The 24,761-nt window shown below is 40.7% G+C and overlaps 1 protein-coding gene across 1 annotated transcript; it reads right to left on the reverse strand.

Annotated features, from left to right (window-relative positions):
• Positions 1 to 235: 235 nt before the first annotated feature.
• Positions 236 to 24,430, reverse strand: MIOX (myo-inositol oxygenase). Its single transcript, XM_018560756.1, has 10 exons — positions 24,322 to 24,430; positions 19,280 to 19,336; positions 18,082 to 18,162; positions 9,651 to 9,813; positions 8,031 to 8,098; positions 6,696 to 6,805; positions 6,423 to 6,490; positions 4,880 to 4,929; positions 3,113 to 3,225; positions 236 to 381 (listed from the first exon to the last, which is right to left on the reverse strand). Exons 1-10 carry the CDS (start codon positions 24,337 to 24,339, stop codon positions 273 to 275), a joined length of 837 nt encoding a protein of 278 aa, XP_018416258.1. The 5' UTR covers positions 24,340 to 24,430; the 3' UTR covers positions 236 to 272.
• Positions 24,431 to 24,761: the final 331 nt, after the last annotated feature.

A 24,761-nucleotide genomic window follows, 5' to 3' on the forward strand; every position in this document is an offset into this window, starting at 1 on the left:
GATTTTTTTTTTTTTTGCAACAAAACTGTAGGGAGATCTGGACTAATTCAAAATCTGACTGATCAACACTGATATTGTAGTACAGGCTTGAGCTTTATTATTTTATTTATTTAAATATGCATAGATGCTTTTGTATAAGAAGCATTTGTATGTTAGCCAGTGGTCTCTGCCTTTGTACTTTATCAACTGAGTGCTCTGAACAAAGAAAGGTGGGTATTATCAATTTCAGAGATTAAGGACACAAGGTAATTCTGATGGTGCTCAGTTCTATTTCACCAGCACAGCACTCGAGGGCAGTACTTGTCTATTAGGTTTTGATAATATGGTCGGAGGATCTCCACATCAGGCATTTCTTCAGTCTTTGTGTAGAGGTCAAACTTACTATAGGAAACACATAAGCGACACGTTGTATGTTAAACATACAGGAGCAAACCATAAAAGTGGCAATCAGGCCAATTGACAATTAATCCTAAACATGCTGGTAGATTCATTGGTTCCTGTAAATGGACTCTAGTATGTGTGTTCATCTATGTATGTGAGATAAGGACCTTAGATTGTAAGCTCTTTGAGGGCAGGGACTGATGTGAAGAGTGTTGCATCTATAGTGAGTTGCCATGCACTTACAGGGTTATTCACAAAAGGGTGAAGAGTTTGGAGAAGGCAGGAGAAGTGAACAATCCAGGCCAAATAGCTGGTTTCAGCTATGTTGTCCTAGGTTGTTCACTTCTCCTGCCTTCTCCAAATTCTTCACCCTTTTGTGAATAACCGTTATTCACAAAATCTGGCACTGCTGAGTCCCATCCCCCCCATAAATAAAACAATTATACTCTGCAAGCCTGCACTAAAATTTGTTTGGGTCCAGGATTTGCATTTGTGGCATACACACAGGTGAAACTCGAATAATTAGAATATCGTGCAAAAGTTCATTTATTTCACTAATGTAACTTAAAAGGTGAAACTAATATATGAGATAGACTCATTACATGGAAAGCAAGATAGTTCAAGCCGTGATTTGTCATAATTGTGATGATTATGGCTTACAGCTCATGAAAACCCCAAATCCACAATCTCAGAAAATTAGAATATTACATGCAATCAATAAAACAAGGATTGTACATAGAACAATATCGGACCTCTGAAAAGTATAAGCATGCATATGTACTCAGTACTTGGTTTGGGCCCCTTTTGCAGCAATTACTGCCTCAATGCGGCGTGGCATGGAAGCTATCAGCCTGTGGCACTGCTGAGGTGTTATGGAAGACCAGGATGCTTCAATAGCGGCCTTCAGCTCTTCTGCATTGTTCGGTCTCATGTCTCTCATCTTTCTCTTGGCAATGCCCCATAGATTCTCTATGGGGTTCAGGTCAGGCGAGTTTGCTGGCCAATCAAGCACAGTAATCCCACGGTCATTGAATCAGGTTTTGGTGCTTTTGGCAGTGTGGGCAGGTGCCAAGTTCTGCTGGAAAAGGAAGTCCGCATCCCCATAGAGCTCTTCTGCGGAAGGAAGCATGAAGTGCTCCAAAATCTCCTGGTAGACGGCTGCGTTGACCCCTGACGTAATAAAGCACAGTGGACCAACACCAGCAGATGACAAAAAAACTCCCCAAATCAACACAGACTGTGGAAACTTCACACTGGACTTCAAGCATCTTGCAGTGTGTGCCTCTCCATTCTTCCTCCATACTCTGGGTCCTTGGTTTCCAAATGAGATGCAAAATTTGCTCTTATCAGAGAAGAGGACTTTGGACCACTGAGCAACAGACTGCGGTCATCCCTGCTGCTTGTGCACCTTTTTCTTCCACACTTTTCCCTTCCACATAACTTTCTATTAATGTGCTTTGATACAGCACTTTGGGAACATCCAACTTCTTTTGCAATTACCTTTTGAGGCTTTCCCTCCTTATGAAGGGTGTCAATGATGGTTTTCTGCACAACTGTCAGGTCAGCAGTCTTTCCCATGATTGTGATTAGCTGATTAGAGTGGGACACTTTGAGCCTAGAATATTGCACCTTTTCACAATATTCTAATTTTCTGAGATTGAGGATTTGGGGTTTTCATGAGCTGTAAGCCATAATCATCACAATTATGACAAATCACGGCTTGAACTATCTTGCTTTGCATGTAATGAGTCTATCTCATATATTAGTTTCACCTTTTAAGTTGCATTAGTGAAATAAATGAACTTTTGCACGATATTCTAATTATTTGAGTTTCACCTGTATGTCTGGACCCTGCCTATAGTAGTGTCCCTAGTTTGTTTCTGCTTTATACAGCTAGGCTGTAGTTTCTTTGTGTTTCACAAGAGTTCCTTAGCACAGGTTATTAATTGCATCTGCCAAAGACTGTTGTGTAGATTCCAGCAGTCTTTGTAGGAAGAGTTTAATAACTTGAGTTATGAAGTTTTATTCTCCCCTGACAATCACTGAGGAGTTAAGTGATGTATATTTGGGACAACTTCCCAGAGTGCTCTGCCTCCTCTGGGCCCTTCCAAAGCTGAAGCTGTGATAGGGAGACTGTTTCTGTCTCCTCTGGACTCTTCCCATAGAGAGTCTCCTGATCTGGGAGGCTTCTTACCTGAATCCTATCCAGAAAAGAATTCACTGCATACAGAAGAAGGTGACCTTAGCTCGACTTGCAGAACCAGAATCCCTAACTTGGTAAAAGAAAGTTCAGACACAAGAATCTTACCCAGCTATATTGTGTGTGTGCATGAAGCTTACACATTGAAGTGACTGCACTTAGTTTGTTGCGACAGAGATGTAATGCTGTAGTTTTTCAGGTGCCCTGTTCCTCTGACACCCTATCACAAGAGTTATCAGCAAAAAAACAAGAATAAAATTAAAATTAATGTGCTCAGGAGCTACAGGAAAATAGGTAGACTGGGGCATTCAGGGGAGCACGTATTCTTGACGACTTTGGAGGTTATTCCATATCAGCCAGGGAGTGTAAAGCACACACGTATGTACTATATGTAAACTGAGTAGGCCATTTTCTTGCTACACATACTTTAGTCAGTACCTATTACACAGCAGAATACTTTGAATAACATACTTGGTTGAAAATATTCATTTATGTACATGATTTATCCTACACTGCATCTTAAATACTCACTTGAACTCCCTAACCCAAGGCAGCATCTTAAGGTCCTTCTCATTGCAGAGGTGCTGGTAATCCCCTCCTGTGTGCCAGGGATAAAATGAGTGGAACCTGATCATGTACATACCCTGAAAAGTGAGACAATAGGTAAGAATCCATTTACAGTTAGTGTAAAGGTAGCATTACACAGGCTGACTCCTGATGCTTGCGCATGATTACTGTATGCTGTTCTAGGTTTCAGTGCAGGCAAAAGTGGACAAGAACTGAATAACGTAATTGGAAATGCTCAGATGTTTTCACGTTATACACGCCAGAGAAAAGTTCAGTGGCACATCCTAGCATTTTTCCTTCTAGGCACCATAAGGTGTATGTGTCTATCTGCAGCGTTAGTGAAAGCCTCTTCCCTTCTCTACTGCAGGCCTCAGAAAAGTGCCACTGCTGGGGCATGGGTAAAGAAAGTGCCCACTGTGCCATAATGAAGCACTGGATAAAAGAGGGACCTACTAACACACCTAATAGCCATCTTTAGACATGCTTAAGCTTATCCAATGACTACATTTTAGAAGGTTCACATTTCCATATGATATCAGGCTTGCTGCAGTCATACAGTAAATTCATTTATACCAACACTACAGGTATAAATGTACCCCTTATGGTGCATGCTATGTAGGTTGGCAATTAGTTACTAATATTTTGGTTGAGTACAGATGTACTTTAAGAGAAATTGTAAAATCGAAGCATGTAATATGCATTCATATAGTGTGATTCTAGAGCTGGTTTCCTGCTGCCCTTAGTGACTCACCTCTAGTCACATACTATAATGTTTTACTGCATAAATCCCTTCCATTGTATCAAAGGCAAGAACATGAAATGTCTAGCAGGTCTGGAGAGTGGTGTTAAAGTAAAGTAAAACAATTGGTATGTTAAATTCTCATCATTGTGAAGGGACGTACTATCAATGTGGGCTAGTGCTGCAGCTTTCGTTCATTTTGTTGGTGCCTCTATAGCAGGGGTAGGAAAACTCTGGCCCTCCAACTGTGGTGAAATCCCATTATGTATTTTCCTCTGGAAGACATGCCTGTGGCTGGCGGAGTCTTGCAATGGTTAATGGGATTTGTAATTGCAGCATGGCTGGAGGGACGGAGTTTGCTTACCCCTGCTTCAACCAAGTGCACCCTTTTGGCCCTTACACGTGAAGCCCTGCACCTTTTATTAATTTTTTGTTCTCAGAACAAATAAATGTGCTTATTCATTTAAATTAAACAAGTGCATTGCCAATATTAGGCAAAGTAGCAGCATTTTTGCATGGGAGACTTACCATCTCCGCTCTCCCCTGCTGCCATGATCTTCCACCAGAGTACTAAGAAATGCCTGGTAGTTACAGGTATAGGGGAAGACATGACATTCCCCCCTTACCACACTGCAGGACTTGGTGTCTAAATTAATTCTAAGGGTGGGTTGCATGAATAGCAATGTGAACACTTCAGTAAGTAAAACTTGCACAGGGAGGTTTGGGTGGTCTGGCAGAGGACTGTGGAATGTTGGCAGAGTGAGTACAAGCCGATTATAGCACCTTCTATGCTACAAACCTGTTACTTTGCTTAGTACAGACAAACTACAGGTTTACTTTAATTGAATCAGCAGAGTTTTCTTGTACATTTCTGTGAGCAGATGCACAAAACATGCACTGTTTTCACATCCTAAGGCCAGGTTTAAGAACCTGGGATGTAAGGATTCATGCCTTTACCAGACCTTGCAGCCATCATTGGGAGACACTCTTACCTCTTCTGGAATGGTACACTCGTTAAATTTCAGTACTTTATACAGGTATTCTAAAGAAACAGCAAACAATGAAAAATAAGACAGTACATTTAAAAATGGTATTATGCAAAAATGATAATACTAGGAACAGGATTATATAATCTCATAAGGTTTAAGGTAGTTTTCCATTAGTTTACCTTCATTCACCTTAGTTCACCTTGGCAAAAAAAACAAAAAACCTATGCAGTCAAGAAGCCCTATTTGGTAACAATAAACTAAGCAACTTTTAAAAATCTTCATTTTATATCCTCCATACCTGTAGGCCATTTGCCACCGTAGCCTGCTCAAATGCTCCCAATATTTTGAAATGTTCTCTCCTGTCCTGTTGCCTGTTGGACATTTGCTCCAGCATCACAGGAGCACGCCCCGTCCTTGCTCAGAACCCCGTGCACGTACAATGCACACTTCTATGGCCCACGTTTAAACTCCTCAAAGCTCGAAAGCTTGACTAAATGTTCTCTTATCATTGTTCCATTATTTGGCATTATAAAACCTACAATTTTATTTGGATTTTATGCTTTGCAGTGATCTCTTAAAGTGACACTAAGCTCAGGAGTCTTAAAAACACATTCAGGTACCTTAACTATTAACAAAAATGTATCTTATTTGCGTATCACTCAGCTGTAGATCCTCAAATCATCTTTAATTGGTGCTGACACTTCTCCTTCCTTCTGGAGGGTGGCTACTTTTCTTCCCCGTGGTCCCTGTGTGTATTGTAAAGTAGCCACCACTTCACAGTCCCAATACAAATTAGTAAACTAAACATGAGATTGTAGTCCATGATGGAAGTGAGCTTGGAGCTGGACTACTTTATAACACACACAGGGACCATGGGGAACAAAAGTAGCCACTTTCCAGAAGGAAGGACAGTGTCAGCATGAATCCAGAGATGATTTGAGGATCTACGGTTGAGTTATACACAAACAAGTTAAATTTTCGTTAATTGTTAGGGTACTTGAATGCATTTTTAAGATTTAACTCCTGAGCTTAGTGTTACTTTAAAGCAGTGCCATTTCATAACAGAATCATGCAGATTGATGCATTACTAAGGATTAATGGAACATTTTCTTTTACATTCACATCAATGATAGTATGACTCACTTTAGCAGCTAATTCTTTATATTTGCCTTGCATTCACTAATTCCTATTTCCCTTAACAGTGTTCTAAACCCTTCCGTTTTTTTGCCAATATCTACTGCTATCAAGCAGTAGATATAGGCAAACAGTTTTTAAAAAACTTGGGGCGGGCGCATGCGCAGTTCCGATTCTCGGCCGGGAGACGAGCAGAGACGCAAGGTAAGTCTATGGACGCGTGCACCCGCCTGCAGACACCGCTGGATCGGAAGTGCCTGCAAGCAGAGAGGTGACAGCGCTGGATCGGAGAGCCGCCGCACCGCTGGAGGGACAGATGAAAACATGGGGAAAGAAGAAGAAGATCGGAATAAAATAAATTTTTTATTACTTTAATGTCACTTTAAACATGAAAATGGTAGATGTAAATTACCATCATGGCCCCAGGACATGAGGACATTCTTCAAACCGCAGTTAGGTTCATAGATCCCATACTCTGTGCTGTGCAAGAAAAGAAATATTGGTTACTGATGGAAAGACTTATAATAAAATAAATATGTTTGGTCACTTTTTCTGCACTTTGCATGACCTAACTAATATAATTCAGAATAGAACATGCATGCATGGTATCTAAGGGTTGCAGCACCAGTTGCCTTGTTGCAGCACCAGTAACACTGGTGTGTAAGCTCTGTCGTTTTTTACTTACCTGTACACTGGATGCCTTGTGTCTGGATTGTCTTTAAAGGTTGTGTCACTGTACACAATAGAATTCTGAAATTTACAGCCAACTGGAAAAGTATCTCCAACAACAGCCCACTGTAAATGAGAAGGATCAACTTGTTTCCCATTGACCACATGCCACTGACATAATTATGTGTAAATTTCTAACTATGAGCATCACACAACAATATCCTTTGCTATCTCCCTACATTAAAGGAAACCTGTCAAAAGAGAAATAGGGGCTGCCATTGCTGGCTCTTTCAGAAATTGCTAATGTCTTGGCTGTCATGCAATGAGTTCAAATCTGTCTAAATGATTGATATAAAGCAAGTATACAGCAAGTGACATGAAAACATCTGCTGTGATTTTATTGTTAGTAGTCAGTGACGTAAAAACTGTACACTAGATCAGCATAGCAACCATCAGAAGGAGAGGTAAGAGGTGGAAGCACACATATTTATTTCAGAATTTACATCTAGGAAACATATGAAAGGAATACTATACATTAATTGGTACTGTTCATATATAGTAGACATGTGCACTGCCAAAAAATTCGTTTAGTTTCGTTTCGTTTTAAATTCGGATTTGTGTTATTTCGTTTTTCGGGATTCGGGTGTGAAAGTCAATTCGGATTCGGAATTCTGATTCGGGCGAAATTTGGTAGCGGTAGTTCGAACGTTCGTTTCGTTTTCGGTTCTTATTCGTTTCTTATTCATGTGCACTGCCAAAAAATTTGTTTAGTTTCGTTTCGTTTTAAATTCGGATTTGTGTTATTTCGTTTTTCGGGGTTCGGGTGTGAAAGTCAATTCGGATTCGGAATTCTGATTCGGGCGAAATTTGGTAGCGGTAGTTCGAACGTTCGTTTCGTTTTCGTTTCTTATTCGTTTCTTATTCGTTTCTTATTCGTTTCGTTCGTTTGCAGCAAAGTGACATTTGAGAGGGGAAAAAATGTTTTTCTCCTTCTCTAATGTCACTTTGCTCCAACGAACGAAACGAATAAGAAACGAATAAGAAACGAATAAGAACCGAAAACGAAACGAACGTTCGAACTACCGCTACCGAATTTCGGAAATGGAAATTCGGATTTGTTTGCATTCGTTATGTCTGTCATTCGGAATTCGGATACATCCGAATGTCCGAATTTCCGAAAATTTGTCCGAATTTCGATTCGGAACGAAACGAATTGCACATGTCTAATATACAGTATGTCTTCACACAAACTACTCATGGCTATCCTATAGCATTATATCTTACTGCTTGGGGTGGTTATCTAGCACTGTAGGAATTATGAGATAGATGTCTCATTCTGTGTATCAGGTACCTGTGGCTCATTATCCAGGGCCATAATCTTCCCAATATCATGTAACAAACCAACCAATTGGAACCAGTCTGAAGGAAGAAAATGTGTTAGTATTCATCGAGTGGCAAAAAATAGGCATGTGTGATATATAAATGTATGGCAGAAAATTACTACTTAAGGTTATATCCTCTCCAGTAATAAAAGCATTTTAGGTAGTAGAAAAAGGCAAGGATCATACCACTTTTGATGTAAAAAGCTGAATGAAAATCATTCAAGTTTTATGACCAACATGTTAAAGTAGAAATTCAGGCAAGCAGCCAAGAGTTGACACACATAATATCCTACAGTTAAAATACATATTGTAAGGTACTGGCTGGTAGGATTGTGGATGGTGTATATGTGTCACCTGGGTTTCTTACATACACATGATGAGTGCTCCAGGGTTTTTTTTAGATCATATGGAGAAAACAAACTTTTTGTTTTCTCACACGTTTAGGAAGGTCTGTTCTGGATGCTGAGTTCAGAGACTTTGTACAGCATTGAGTGGGATAAAGCCTCCATTTCCAAGCGTGCCTGGTAACCTCATTATTAGTCTCAGATGTCCACAGAGCTTTATATATGTGAACTGACTAAGGGCTCTTCCTGCTGTGAGAGCCTGCGTCTTGGTGAAAAGGCTGAGTGCAGACAGAACACTAAAAAGGTACAAGTGTTGTCCCCTTATTATGGTTTACAAGGTTACAAGTGTTTGTTTATTTTGCCCCTAATGTAATTGTAATTGTGGTCAGCCATTGTTGTCATAGTCACAACTCTGCTAGTTGACTACTTTATGGTGTCCCAGAGCACTATTACTGCTTCCTGGATCAAACTCCTGCTCACTGGATAGAGGTGATAATTCAGATTTACTTTCCAGTAAAGAGGCTGGAGTTAGAGGTGACATAAAAAAGGTACATTTCTGAACCAGGTTTATAACCTGAATCAGGAGGGTGTGCCACTTATCTGGCTTTGCTGTATGAAAACTGATTACAAGTAAAGTAAAACAGTAAACATATATGCATATTAGATAAAATATATGTATGTCAGCTTTGTATTTAATTGTTTGCCTGGATTTAAGCAGTGAGATTTGTAATATGTGTGGTTACTTTTAAAACAAGCATAAAAAGAAAATATGGTGTTGCACACAGAAACCAATAATATAATTTATTTTATTATCTAAGCTGTATAATGTTATCAGCTATAATATGAATAGCCATCAATTTCCTTTACAATGGGTTGTAAAAAATAATTGCTTTATATAATATAAAAATATGTTTCCAGAAAAGACTATTATCTTCAAAGACAGGCTATATCTTTAAAAATAGCGGTTGGCAAATTGAGGTTAGTGGTATACACAGTAATCATAACCCAAATAATGGGAACATTTCTGTAGGTGTATAATAAAGCACAATAGACATTGTTCAGAAGCAAAGTAACCATAAAATATGAGTAAACAAGTGTAAGAGTTTCGCATGACAGCACATGGCATAATATATGGAAATGGTTGTATGATACTGAAACAAATGTAAGGACTGGTTTCATCTCCTCTGTATCATCTTACATATTTCCCGGGAAGAGCAGCATACCCTTTGTAGTATATGCACTTACCTTTATCAGGATGAGCCTTGCGGATGCCCTCTGCTGTTTGATATGCATGAAAAGAGTTTGGGAAATCCACATCAGGGTCAGATTCATCCACCAAGTTATCCAGCAAACTGAGTGCTTCCATCACAGTCATCTTCTTGTGGTTGCATGAACCCCACAAGGCATGCTGAAAAGACAGATTTACAAATGCTGTCATTCCAATATAGCCTCAGTTCAATAAAAACACTAATACATAAAGAAATACTATCGATCTGAAGCGTTTAATGTACAATTTTGTTTTTGCAATACACATCATCACCCCATGTCCTCAGATCTGTAGTATGTTTTTTTCATGCATGTCATATTAATGTCTGTTTACTTCAATATGTGCCCAGATGGATGCAAAAATCTCCATTCATGGTGCTATTGTTTATAGACTTTGTAACTACTGACTATTTCATAGAGTCCTTTAACTTGTACCTGGATCCTCCAAGCCTCCCATCCTCTACTGTTCCCTCTGAAGTCAATGTCTGTATCATTGTTTTGTTCTGTTCCTTTAATGACGAAACAACAGCCAACAGAACTTTAAAAGGAGATCTATAGTTAGGCTGTATGGATAATGTCTTCTGTAAAAACTGGCTATCATCAGATAACTGATGGGAAGGCTTGAAGCTCGTCCTGCTAAGGTTTAACTTTTAAGGTTTACCACTTAATCTTTTCTCCTATAGTCTCCCAGGAAGATCGCTCTTTATTTCTTTATTTCTATGTTTTTCCTTTTTTCTGTTTCTCTTTTACCCTCTCTTTTCTTGATTGGGTTTACTTGGTTATAACATTGTATTACCCAAACTGTCTTACTGACTTCTACCTGAGAGTAGAGGTAATATTTCTTATAGCTCACATTTTTCGTGTTTACTGCGAATACCATCTGAGTTTGATTTAATTTTTTGTAAATATTATTGTGTAACCATGCACCTCCTGAGTTGAAATGCTCTGTGATGATGCTATTTTACTGTATTCAACTTCTGTTGATGTTTTTGTTACTTATTTGATTTTCTCCTTGTTTTTTATGCAAACTTTAAATAAAAACTGTCAATCAAAAAAAATAAAAAAACTGGCTATCATATAGATCTAGTGGTTTCATTACTTTCTAAGACACTGATGAGATGAGGAGTTCTAACGCCATTTACTTTCCCAATCTGTGTGGTTGTGCTGGTCAGTATCTTAAATTTTGAACACCCAGAGAGAGAGCATCAACTAGCATTTTCAAAAGGTTGTTAATTGCAGGCTCCAAATTTCTCACAGTATAGTTTTAAATAAAGGGTATCTATGGTCAAAAACGAAAAATATGTATATACGAATGTCCATAACTTCCAGCCCACGCCTAATAACTATATCGCCCCAGAAGTTTATAAACATACTTATTGAAGATACCCATAGGATGGACTTTCTCAATACAGTTAAAGGAGAACTATGGGGTCAGGGCTTTTCCCCATAGTTCTCCTAAGGGTCACGGGAGAACACAAACAGCTCGCGGTATACTAAGACGCCGCAGCCGGGACGGATCCTGACAATACTGTCTGGATCCACCCAGCTGCGGGATTGACAGCTGGCTCTGCCTATCCAGAGGCAGAGCCAGCTGTGCCTGCCCCCTACTCCTTCCGTTTCAACAGTCAGCGCTGGAGGATCGGACAAGGGAGGGGGGGAACCCCTGCAGGGAGCCGTGAGTGACAGTCACGGCTCTCTGCAGGGATAGATCGAGAAGTGAGCGAGCGATGGTATGGGTTTGCTCACCTCACGATCTACTGAGCCGACCTGTGACAGTTTAATTGTCACAGGTCGGCTCAGATTATGAGGCCGAGTGAAAATCACTTGCTTCATAATTCTCCTTTAAACAATTTCACTCAGCCGTGTGAATATGCCCATCCTTGTGTCAACACTGCATCTGAACTACAACTCAACATCTGAACTTCCCACAATATAGCATCATCATTGCTTGCTGGAAGCAATGCATAATGGAATATGAGAAATATGGAAATTGTATTAAATCAAGCAGCAGGGAAATAGATGCAAATCACACAGGGAATCCATGAAGTTGTTGAAAGTGATGGGCAGATGGAAGGCAGCACTCACTACATAAAAGGAATTTTCTCAAGTACCGTATTTGCCGACGTATAAGACGACTCTGCGTATAAGACGACCCTCTACTTTTTTTGTTAAAATATAGGTTTTGGGCTATACTCGTCGTATAAGACGAGTATAGCCCAAAATAATGTTTAAATGCACCCACTAACCTCCATGGCGGTATTCCCGAGTGTGGCTCGGGGTTAATTTTCAGCACCATAAGCGGTAACCCCGAGCCACAATTGGGATTACTGTCTCTTACCTTGTCCACGATCCCCGCTGTGTCCTCCGTCTTCCGCTAAGTCAATCACGGCAGGCTTTGTATTAATTAATACAGGTTTTGTATTCATTAATACAAAGCCTGCCGTGATTGGCTCAGCCGAAGATACATAAAGTATACCATATCCTTCTGTATGTACCCGGCGTATAAGACGACCCCCGATTTTTGGGGGATGTTTTAAGGTTTCAAAACCCGTCTTATACGCCGGCAAATACGGTAAGCTTTGGTTGCATTATCAAAAATAACTATAGTATGTTCTCCTATTTCAATGCTGATGTTGTAACAGGATAGGATATGCTGGGACTTTAGAACTTCTTTCAAAAATGATTGTCCTTTATCTAAATAGAATTGAATAAGGAATAAGCATTATTACTGACAATTTGTCTGCAGCAAGTAACCAGCCTTTTACCAACTCCAAAAACCGACCTAAAACTTGCATCTTTGTAATGTGTTTCTTTCAAGAGCAGCATAACATCAGGTGCTCCATTAATAGGGTATCTATGTAATAATTGCGGTAATGCAGAAATCAGAGCCTCATATACTTGAATAATAAATTAATTCAGCACATGTGGCTGTGCCAGCCTTCCTGATGTCCATGTGCACTGGGTGTTGAAAAAAAATTAGGATGCCCATACATGTATGTACAAGCAAGTCCATTTAATGGCCTCCAAATACTTGACCATTTTTGTCATTTTTTTTATACTACACAAATATGAAACCTAATATCAATGCTAGAGGCATATGTCTAATGCCCAACAATAATTGACATGATGATTAGCGTTAGGACCTGTGTACATGGGCATTTGATCATGTATAACCTGCTTTTCTTCCTATGCAACGGGAAGGATACAGTTTATAGCAGCAATCAGGTTTTCAGAATCAGGTCAGAAGTAGGTCAGAAGTAGGTCAGAAGCACATGTGAAGGAACTCAGAAGAAAATTAGAAGTGTTTCAAATTTATCTCAAATGCAAGCTGAATGCATCTGAATACACACTGCATTTGACCATCTACTCAAGCCTTCAAAACATCCAGCAGTCATCTGTTCAATACCACATGATTACTCCACACTCCATACCACAGGTATAGCAAAAGTTCCTTTGATCTAAATAATATAGACTCATTCACAAACTCTAAGAGATCAAAGCAGGGGAACTAACACAATCCAATGCAGTACACTTGTGCAGTGAACACTCTGATCTTTACAGACTTTGCAAACAAGTTTGTTGTAGCTGGCATTATCTTCAAATCAATAAAGATTACAGGTCACATGAAATGAAATGTGAGAAATGATAGACATGGTTATTGGTTACTTACTGAAAGGGTCATGCTGATTAATAATGCAATATTTGCACAGATAAGAGAAGTATATATGTAACATACCCATGTTTTTTAGTAGAGTGCTGTGTTTTTGCAACACTAAGTGATATGCAACTGCTAAGTATTTTGTTATCATTATAACACAATGGACAGAGAACTATCCACATGTGATTCAGAAGGATCGCATCATTCATTGCAGGCATTGAAAGTGTGTGCTTAATTTAGCATTTGCAGTACTCACCATCTTTAAAGTGACATTAAACTCAAAAGTTAAATTTAAAAAATGCATTCAAGTACCTTAACTATTAATAATAATGTATCTTACTTGTGTATCATCTCTTAATTGGTGCTGACACTGTCCTTCCTCCTGGAGGGTGGTTACGTTTGTTCCCCATGGTCCCTGTGTGTGTTGTAAAGTAGTCTCCACTCCAAGCTTGTTTCTGTGATGGACTCAGTGGCGTAACTAGAACCTTCAGGGCCCCAGTGCAAGAAATCATGAAGGGCCCCCCCAACCCCCCATCGCCATGGCACCGTGTGGTTAACAGGAAGGCTGCCGAGGTCCCCAGCAAGCACGGAACCTCAGGCAGCCGCTTCAGTTTAAAAATGTAGTGCCGGTGTTCTGTCGAGAACGCTGAACCAGTATCTGCACTTGCGCACAGACGGAATTAACGAGGAAACCGGCATTTATTTACAAAGTATTAGTGTGTAATTGCTAATTGTGACCGTTAATAATATGCCATCCATGGCAGTAAATGATGGATGGCATATTATTAACGGTCACAATTAACGATCCAAACTAAATACTTTGTCAATAAATCCCGGTTTCCTCAATAATAGTGCTGAAGTTGGCAAATTCGACTAGGTCGGCCTCCTCGACAGAACACAGGTATCTGCGCTTAGTACCGGGGCATTTTCCCGAGTACTTGTGATAATGCCAGTATTGGCACTGGTGTGTCCCTACTTACTAATATAATGTATTACTGGGACTTGTAGTCCTGCATAGTCAGTGCTATTCTGCATTGTTGTATAATCATTATACAGCAATGCAGCAGAATACCACCAACTATGCGGAACTACAAGTCCAAACAATAGATTATAATGAAAATACCACCAGCCTCTCAGCAGCCCCCCCCCTTTCCCGTCCAGCCTTCACCCTCCCACACTTACCTGACTCTCAGACCACCACTGTCACTTTCTTACGTGTCCCGCCGGCCAGGGGGCGGGACTGAGCGGAGCTGGTCCTTTCCCCACAAAGCAGACAGGCAGCTGACAGTGACAAATCTGCTCCATCCCCGCCGCACAGTACACGTCCCGCTTCTACTGCTGCGGGTGGCAGAGCAACGGGGAAGGAGTGGCACTATCGTGGGGGGCAGCATGAGGGAGCTGCAGGCCCTCTTGTTCCTCTCTGGGCCCCCCAGGTGGAATGCCAGGGCCCGGTCGCAATTGCGACCACTGCGACCCTGGTAGTTCCGCCAGTGGATGGACTACAATCTCATGTTTAGTTTACTAATTTGTATTTAGATTATAGTCTATCTTACATTTTGCTATATGCTGCATATGTATAGGCCATGACTGTTTTGATTTAGGTATTCTTGTAAGGGTACTTTTGTAAGTCCATTGTGCAAATGATAAATAAAAAATAATGTTTACAGTTACACATACTGTATGTCTTTATATTATGTGGCACCTGAAAAGTCCCATTGATGAGACTCATTTGGCTTCATTTGCTCTATTGAAAAATTAGAGGATGTGGTGTCCTGATGATTGAGTTTGATCCACAATCTTGACTGATAATACAATTACATCAATAATTACTGAATGACAGTTTCAAAAAGAGGCCAATCTGTAGCTCCAAGCCACATGAGAATAATATAAAGTAAGCTGGCATAAGCCTTAGTCGTGGCAATAGAAGTCTATGAGACAAAAAATGTAGGGACTATTTTCCCACAGAAAATAGGAGGGACTGGAAGAAACATACACACAGGCTGGAAGCATTGAGTTAACAGTACCACCACACATGGATCACAGTTTTAGGAGAGCTGGATCTCAGAAAGGACAGCATCCAGACAAGTGATAGCAACATGTTGGTGTCCTTTCCAGAGATAACTTCTGGAGTTCCCCTTTAAATACAGCTCTTAAAATCAATGGCTGCAGGTGATGCCTTCCTTGTGTAAAACATTATGCCAACTCATTTGCAGTATACATGAATCAGAAGTAGAGCAGGAAAACTTAATTTGGTTGCCCAAACATTGATGGAGACTGACATTTATGTATGATGATTGAAGTCTATAACATAAAAAAATCATATTCTGTTCACAAAAACATGTGCACAGGCACAACAGGGGTTTTTCGAAACACTGTACCCGGTGCAAGCCCAATATCCAAGGTCATTGAAAGTGCATGAAATTAAACATAATTTCCATATGTTGTGGATACAGAATAAGGCATGTTGTTGGGTGATTGATTTGACTGTGGCAAATGATACTTTAATAAAGTGTATACTGGTATGTCTGTTAAACTTAATATACTTTCAGTTAATAAATTACTTCTCCACTGTCGGTTCCACTCTTTGTATGATACAGAAAAATTCGAGTAACCTTTAACAGGTTAACCAATTTCTGTACATTATTCTTAAATATGTGTGAATCAGGTTGTAAGGGAAATTTTTGGCTTTTGGTTCAAATATCTGTGAAAAGGCCTAGTTACAGCAAGCTTCAGGTGAAAATATACATTAAAGGAGAACTATGAGGTGAGTGCTGTGACAATGAGACTGTCACAGGTCGGCTCAGTAGATCGGGAGGTGAGCGAACAAATACCGGCGTTCGCTCACTTCTCGATCCAGTCACGGCTCTCTGCCATGACAGGGGCGGGGCTGGATTTCCCGCTCCGATCCTCCAGTGCTGACTGGCGGAACGGACGGGGCGGGTACAGCTGGCTCTGCCTCTAGATAGGCAGAGCCAGCTGTCACTCACGCAGCTGCGCGGATCCAGACTAATTGTCGGGATCCGCTTCAGCTGCGACGTCTCAGTATACCACGAGCTGTAGCTCGCGGTATACTGAGCTTAGGGTGATGGGAGGATGCTAGTTTGTGTCCTCCCGTTACCCTAAGGAGAACTACGGGAAAAAGCCCCAACCCCATAGTTCTCCTTTAAACAGTTTATATATTTAGTGTCTTTATTTGATTTTCATTGTAAGCATGCAGTATGTGCTGATTGGCTGCTATGGATTGATTTAAATTAACTTAGGGTCATACTCCTGAAAGTTCATACAACTAAATGAGTCCAGGTAGTGACTCTTCCCCTTATCTCTCCCTCCCTGGTGCTTTTTTACATTGCTGGCTGCCAGGTGTCAATTATGGAGAGAGAGAGCCTGATGGCAAACAGCTTCTGTCATGCTATCTTTAGAAAACCCATTAATTTAGTGTTATTAGTGCATTGTGTATAATATTAGATTATAAGTAGTCTAGAAGCAGTAGTAGAAGTAGCAGTAGTCTAGTGTCCAGTCACAGTTGCACGCCCTGCATGCCTTGTAGTTAAACCCTGCAGAACACCTCAATGAAGGGAAAGATTGAAATGATGCAAACCAATTTATAGGATGGGAAATCCAAAATTTTAGAACTGTCACCAGAACAAGAGATGAGAGAAAATCTTCCAACGAAGACTCCCGTTCCAGTTAAAACTGTCTAATAGGGATGTCCAGATACCAGTTCAGATACCAGTGCCGATACTTGACATTTTTACAAGAACTACCAGGGTTGCAGCGGTTGCAGCTGGGACCTAGCTCTGGAGCTCCACCACTGTGCTGAAATCATTAGTCTGTATTGTTTTGGAAAAACTGTCACATGACAATAAACAACAATTTATCAGTACTTGCATCTGTGAGTACTTGGACAAGTATCAGTACTTGTACTTGGAAAAATGGTATCCGTGCATCCCGAATATATATTTATAAAAAAAAATCATACATTAAATTAGAAATGCACAAATCTTAGGAGCTCAGTATGGTCTTTAAAAATGACAGCTGCCTCCTAACTTTAGATTTTTTTTTAGTTTAGTCTTGAAGCTCGAAAAGTATCTGTACTTGTACTTGTACCGAGTACAGTGCTTGGTATCTGAACATCGCTACTGTCCAAGGCCCCTTTCACATGGGCGGTATCCATTCTGGTCAGCAAGGAATCCATGCACAAATCTCCTGCTGATCGGAGCAGTACAGATCTTGCAGTGGAGGAAAACACTGAACTAACTGGACCCATGTTAGGTTTATGGGAAGTTGGATGTAAGCGGACATGCGTCCACTTACATGCGATTCCCTCTGATCCATCACGATCAGGTCTGCCAAAACAGAACTCTCTTCTGGTTTTTTTTCCAGACCTAGAAGAGACAGCAATGGGGTAGCCAAGGTATGGCACATATGACACATGCCCTGGGAGCCACTTCACTACAGCATAGTGAAGTGTAGGTTTAAAGACAGATGGTCTCTGGAACAAGGACTAGTCTTGTTAGTGTTTATCTTGGAAAGTATTTGTGTGTGTTTTGCTTTTACCTTTTCTTTACACGGGCAAAAGGACAAAAGGTACAGTCAAAGTGATACATGGTCTGTATTCTAATTATATGTTATGTGTATGCACTGCCGATGTTCAGAATAGGTGAATGTTTTCTACTCTTTTGCCATTTTTGTCCTTGTGTATTAATACATTCTTAGAGTATAATACTTGTTTTTTTCTTCACTTTTCATCACCTTTTCTTTTACAAAATCCACCGTTTGGTATGTGTGCATAAGTGTGTAGGTCATCTTCACTCTGTCCACAAGGGGGCCATCCTAGAACAAATTGGGAGATAACAGAGTTACATGGGAAGCTTTAAATAAGACATTCAAAATGTTGCATTTTTAAAAATAATTTCTTCTTACCATGTTGTTTAAAGTGTCAGAATGCCTAGTACAACAGCAGAAAATATAACCTCAAGGATTTCTCCTGTGCTGCACTATTGAGCTGTTTATATTATTAAAGTCAAAAGGGCTTTAAGATATTCCAAATGCTGATTAAATCACTTAAAATGGATGCTGCTCCTTGATGTTTAAAAGTTTTAGTTTTTTGCAGAATCAGCTAGTCCCCTGAGCACTGGTAATGACATTTTGTTTATGGTAGCTTCTTTCCTTGCAGGATCTTATGGAGGCACCCTTGTTTGTGCTAGTAAGCTGTGTGTCTCCACAAACACACAGGCACAGCAAGGCAAACCATTACCATTCCCCTCCTCCCTCCTCCAAGATGGACAGCTGCTGGAGACTGCTCTGTCCCTCAACAGGAGGTTCAGGGAAACAGAGCCGAGAGTTGGAGCCTGCTGTTCAGAAACATGATGACTGTAAGTACTTGGGTGAAAATGTAAACAAATGCTTTGCTGGGCAATGTATAATTTTTTGATCTGGATTTATTATTGTAAAAAAGTTTGAGATTTAAGTTTGAGTTTAATACTACTTTAAAGCATTAGCAGGACACATGGTATGCAGAGTGGCCCATCCCTGTGTAGAGAAGTAGCCCAGGTCCCTGTTTAATAGTAATTTTTCCTGCTCCATACCACTCCCTCTACAGCCAGGCTCGGCACAGTCAGTCCACCCCTGGTAGGGGCCTGGGCCCCTTACATGGGTATCTGCTGAACCCCCCTGACCCTGATACACCCCATTAATCTCTTGGGCTCATATGCAGAAGATGCTTATGATCTGTCACCCACATGCAGAGTGAACATAGTCATCATAAAGATTAGTGACCTCTTCATTCAAGTCTGGTTACGTTGAATCTGGTGAACAGCCTAACCGGATGGGCAGTGCAGGCTGACACTGGACTGTATACAGTATATATTGTATGTATTACAAAGCAAACCACACTTACTTGTGTCCTAGTTTTTTTCACCCCTTTTTTATTTAATTGTGTTATACTTACTATGTAATTCCTGTATTGGTGATGTTCTGGTTCTGGACGATAAGTGAGAGATGGATCCTGCAATTAAGGAAGATGGTATATAGTGAAATAGTTGTTTGTCCCTACTTATTTAGCAGTGAAATGTGTGCATGTTCTCTAGTAGCCTGATCATTGTGTAATTATGTAGACAAATAGACTAAAAGCAAATAAAAAGCAATTTTGACAGTAATACTGCAACAACATACACTGTGTACCTTGAGACTGAAAAGGTGAAAAACACTAACACTGCAAAATAACAAGCTGGCGTATGTAGCTGTACATAGACTTTACTCATCACGCATGAAGTGTTCTCCAACAACTGCGGTTAAACACTGCTGCCCTCATACACCTACTCCTACTCAGAAATAGAAATATGTTTATTCACACAGTTGCTAGGCACAAGGTTGATTAAACTCACATTATACTAGATCTTTCCTGTATCTTTGAAAAATACACATACAAAAAAATGTGCACACTTATTTTTGTAATCAGATTGATACACTGCCCCCCCCAAACCTGGATTTAGCTAAGCAAATAGGTCAGAACCTTCCCCTGGATAATAGGTCTAGGTTCAGCAATGTTATGTCCCCAAAAAATTATATCAGCTTCCCTGATGGCACAGGAACATTCCAAGATGACAATGCCGGCATTTATCGGGCTCAAATTGTGAAAGAGTGGTTCAGAGAGCATGAGACATCATTGTCACACATGGATTGGCCACCACAGAGTCTAAACCTTAACCCCATTGAGAATCTTCAGGGTGTACTGTAGAAGACTTTATACAGTGGTCCGACTCTCCCATCATTGCTACAAGATCTTGGTGAAGAACGAATGCAGCTCAGAACGGAAATAAGCTTATCGAAAGCATTCCATGGCGAATGTGTGCTGCAATCAAAGCTAAAGGCGGTCCAATTAAATATTAGAGTGTATGACTTTTTTTTTTTTGGCCAGGCAGTATTTGTAATGCAGAGTGAAGCTGATCTCAGTACTGGTTGTTATATAAGAAACACTCTCAAGAAAATATATTTTATATGCATAGCACTGGGGCAGTAAATGGGAAATACAAATGCATCATGGGGCAACAAATCAGGTCTTAGTTTTATTTTCTAACTTTCACTTATGAAGTAAGTTGTGTATGGTTGTTAAGAGTAACTCCTACACCTTTTGCATCAATTTTAATGAATTACCACTGCTTGCTTATAATACACAAAGACAGCAGATATAACAAAACACATGCATTTTATTTGGCATGGGCAGAGGTTCCCATACTTTCTAAACAATTAGTTCACTGTCCTTAAAGATGCAAGGGGCCAGACTGTGGCCGGCGGGAGTAGAAAATATCCCACCGTCAGTGGGAACAATGAATGCCCCATGCACAGAGAGAAACTGTCCATATTTCCAAAGGCATCTAATATGAATTTACTGTTTTATACTGTTCATATGGTATCTGCTATGGATTTTCTATGATATAAACTAGGGATGCACCGCTAACGATACTAGTATCGGTATTAACCAATCAGGAAGCCAGGAGGGGCGGGTAATGATTCGCCCCCTGGCTTTCTGATTGGCCCGGGAAACCTGCTCCACCTGGTAACGAGATAGCATGACTCACCGCCAGCTTCCTGATTGGTCAGGAAGCTAGCCAATCAGGAAGCCAGGCAGCAAGTCATTAACCCCCCCCCCCCGGTTTCCTGATTGCCCAGAAATCTGGCTCCATGCTTCCTCACCACCTGGTGACGATGGAGCATGGAGCAGGGCGGCGAGTCATTACATGCCGTCCGGTGTCCTTAATGCGACTTCTGGTATCTGAATTCGGTATCGGCGAGTACCAAAAAAAAAATATTGGTACTTGTACACAATACAATTATGTAACTAAAGTAAACATCTTAATTTTGGTGCTTTATATTTCTATTTCTGAAAAGTGTCACCACAAAAGTGTTTGGCACCTGAAGTTTTACATCAATAAATTGTGCAGATGCATTTCAATCACATCAGCGTCATCTAGTTAATGCATATAATATTTTGGCACAGGAATAGTAACATCTGAAAGATAAATGTTAAAATAAGTAATTTACCCTAACTGTAAAACACCATCCAATATTGAATCATAAACCTTAACCTCAGCCTATCCTCAACCCCTCTGAACTCAAACCCTAACAATAATTATTAAGCCTCATTCTGACCCCCCACTTTGAACCCTACACCCTGTTCCTCAACCTGACTACTTAAAGTGTATATAAAGCCCAAACCTGTTTTTTAGTTTTGTGTAGAGTTGGGAAGGGTTAAATCCCTGTGAGTTTATTTCTTTCTGCCTGTTGCTGAGATTTTTCTTCACTTCCTCTTGTTCTGGTGACAACTGTAAATGTTTGTATTTTCCATTACTTTCTGTCTTGTTGGCAGTGGTCACCAGAACAAATACACAGAGTAAACCTACCTAGTAGGGGCAGAGATGAAAAAAAAATAGATAGTAGTAAAACCCAACAAGGAAACTGATCTTTTCCCACTCTAAAAAGTTTTGGCTGGGCATACACTTAAAATGTTGACGTGTAGTCTACACATATAGTGCCTTCCCTTGCTCCTCCCTGATCAATATAGATGTTTTTCAATCAAATCCTATTATCTTTCAAGAAATAGCTGTTTTGAGACCAAGTGATATCATCAGTGGGTTTGTCTGCTGCTCTTTGCTTCAAGTATGGTAGGAGGGGATGGCAGGCTACTAAAAGTATCACAGATATCTGTCTCAGATCTTTTTTAATAGAATTATATAAAAGACACATCCCTGGGATCCCTTCGGAGGTGCCGGCTTTTCCTTTCTGGCCACGGGGTGCTGTAGAGTTTAGCTGTGCACTCTGCAGATTGGTTGACTGTTTGCATGCACTTCTAAAGAGATTCAGGAGATGCGTTGCACATAAAGCTCAGAAAAAAAATGATCGAGGGCAGAGGAAGCTAATAGCTGTAAGAATGGGGTCAACAATGGTACGGATCAGGGGGAGAAGTGATGAATGAATGATGGAGGTCGCTTTGACAGGAAATGAAGGAGGGCTCAAGATAGCTGTTGCACCTCCAAAGGGTTATCTTGTGGAGATGGAAGTTTGCAGGGAATTGTCAGCATTAAAGTGACACTAAATTCAGGAGTTAAATCTTAAAAATGCATTCACATACCTTAACTATTAACAAAAATGTATCTTATTTGTGTATCACTCGTCTGTAGATCCTCAAATCATCTCTGAATTGGTGCTGACACTGTCCTTCCTTCTGGAGGGGGGCTACTTTTGTTCCCCATGGTCCCTGTGTGTGTTATAAAGTAGACACCGCTCCAAGCTCGCTCCTGTGATGGACTACAATCTCACATTCAGTTTACTTATTTGAATTGAAATCATAGTCTATCAAGGGAGCAAGCCTAAATCTGTTGCTACTGTTCAGGTACTTGAATGCATTATTAAGATTTAACTCCTGAGTTTAGCGTCACTTTTAGTTTCAACACAGGAGAGGACAGGAGACTACCAGTGTGGGGAAAAAGGTAAACCTAGAGTTCAGTTTTAATTGGAGGCACCTTTCCTGCTGCAGCCTGTTCTTTGGACAGCGGAGAAGCAGCAACACGCTGTTGAGAGTATTATTGGCTATTCATAATGCACCTTCCTCTCCAAGTCTGACTGAAGCTGTCAGGGGATAACAGAAAGCTAGTATAAATACTCAGGTGATTGTTAGGTGTATGCAAAAATGCTAATCATTTAGCCACTCTCTGAAATGTATGTTAGTGGTTCTCTATGGTACACCATGGTAGAAGAACTCATCACCCTATCCCAAGACTTCATTGCATGCATACTGTCTCTGCAGCAAAATGTCTCCAGAAACTATTTACAAAAGTCTTTAGGGACCATTCTAAAGGTCTTCGTTTAAGATACAGCCCATATCACCAATGCCCATGCTAGGTTCTGTCTAGACTGCTCTTGCTTATAAACATAAGTACCACATTAAGCATTTTTGATAATAAATAACATCACTGGTGACTTTGAATACATATTTATTGAAGCTGTTGGCAGTTTGCAGAGAGAGGTGGACAGAACACTTTGGATATACTGAGTGACTAGGGATGCTCCGATACCTGTATTGGTGCCGATACTGTGCATTTTCATGAATAGTTCATGAATACTTTTCACGAATACTCGTGAAAATGCACCGATACTGGCGCTTTAAATTTTTAAACCAAAGTCGGCGCTGTAAACAGGCACCAAGCTTCACAGCAAGGATGCCAAGGTCCCCAGCAAGGTCCCAGCAGGTTTCCTGTGAATCATAGCGCCTGTTTACAGCAAATCTACCTGCAGCATAGACCCCGCACAGCCACCTGAGAGTTTGCACAGTCCACCATAGACCCTGCACAGACCACCTGAGAGTCTACACAGCCCACCATAGACCCTGCACAGCCCAGCATAGACCCCACACAGCCACCTGACAGTCCACACAGCTCAGCATAGACTCTGCACAGCCACCTAGGAAGCCCACAGAGCCCACCATAGAACCTACACAGCCACCTGAGAGCCTGCACAGCCCCCATAGAACCTGCACAGCCACCTGAGAGCCCGCACAGCCCACCATAGAACCTGCACTCCCCCCTGAGAGTCCGCACAGCCCACCATAGACCCCGCAAAGCCCACCATGGACCCCACATAGCCCACCTGAGAGTCCGCACAGCCCACCATAGAACCTGCATAACTCATCATAGACCCCTCATAGCCCACCTGAGAGTCTGCACATCCCACTATAGAACCTGCACAGCCACCTGAGAGTCTGCACTATTACACTCATTGCCATTATTTTTCCCAGACTTCTACTTTCAGAGCTAGTTATTAAGTTATTACTAAAACCAGTAATAATCGAATGCAGAGGTGATTATTTAGTATGATAAAGAGTAGATACATTTATATAGTCTTACAGATACAACCCGGTCCTTTGAAGGCAACCATAATGCTGATGCATCCCGCAATGAAATTGAGTTTGACACCCATAACCTAGGGTATACTCACCAGCTGAAGAACCTTCATCTCAGGGGTTACCTGTGAGGGAGAGATCCAGGAAAAGACTGGAAGTACACAGTGGAAGAGTGTGGTATAAAATTGACCTACTTTATTTGTATTATTTAACAGTGGTACTGGCCAAGAATAAGTGACCATTTAACTAGAGAACAGAGGTTGGAGAGATTCTGCTGAGTCTTCCTCACCAGTTGGAACAGTGGCTCGCTGATTAACCCATTGTGAGACATGTTCTCATAACTCTTTCAATTGAATTAGGAGCATTATCCACTAGTGCTTCTTTGATGGACATGGAAATGTAGTGGTGGCCAATAGTTGTTTCAACTTTTTCTATTTTTTGGTTTGTTTATAGTTTGGTTTTATAAATTGTCTTTCATGTTTAGATTATATTTATGGTGCCTACAGACATTAGAGAATGATCAGTCTAATTACAG

The sequence above is a fragment of the Nanorana parkeri genome, unplaced genomic scaffold (genome assembly GCF_000935625.1).
Source record: "Nanorana parkeri isolate BGI_ZX_2015 unplaced genomic scaffold, ASM93562v1 scaffold476, whole genome shotgun sequence".
In the NCBI taxonomy this organism is placed as follows: domain Eukaryota; kingdom Metazoa; phylum Chordata; class Amphibia; order Anura; family Dicroglossidae; genus Nanorana; species Nanorana parkeri.

Coding starts and splice junctions, on each gene's coding strand:
- MIOX (XM_018560756.1), bottom strand. Junction 8,099..9,650: donor CAAGGCTCATCCTGATAAAG/GTAAGTGCATAT, acceptor TTCTTCCTTCAG/ACTGGTTCCAATTGGTTGGT. Junction 6,491..6,695: donor ACAAGGCATCCAGTGTACAG/GTAAGTAAAAAA, acceptor TTTCTTGCACAG/CACAGAGTATGGGATCTATG.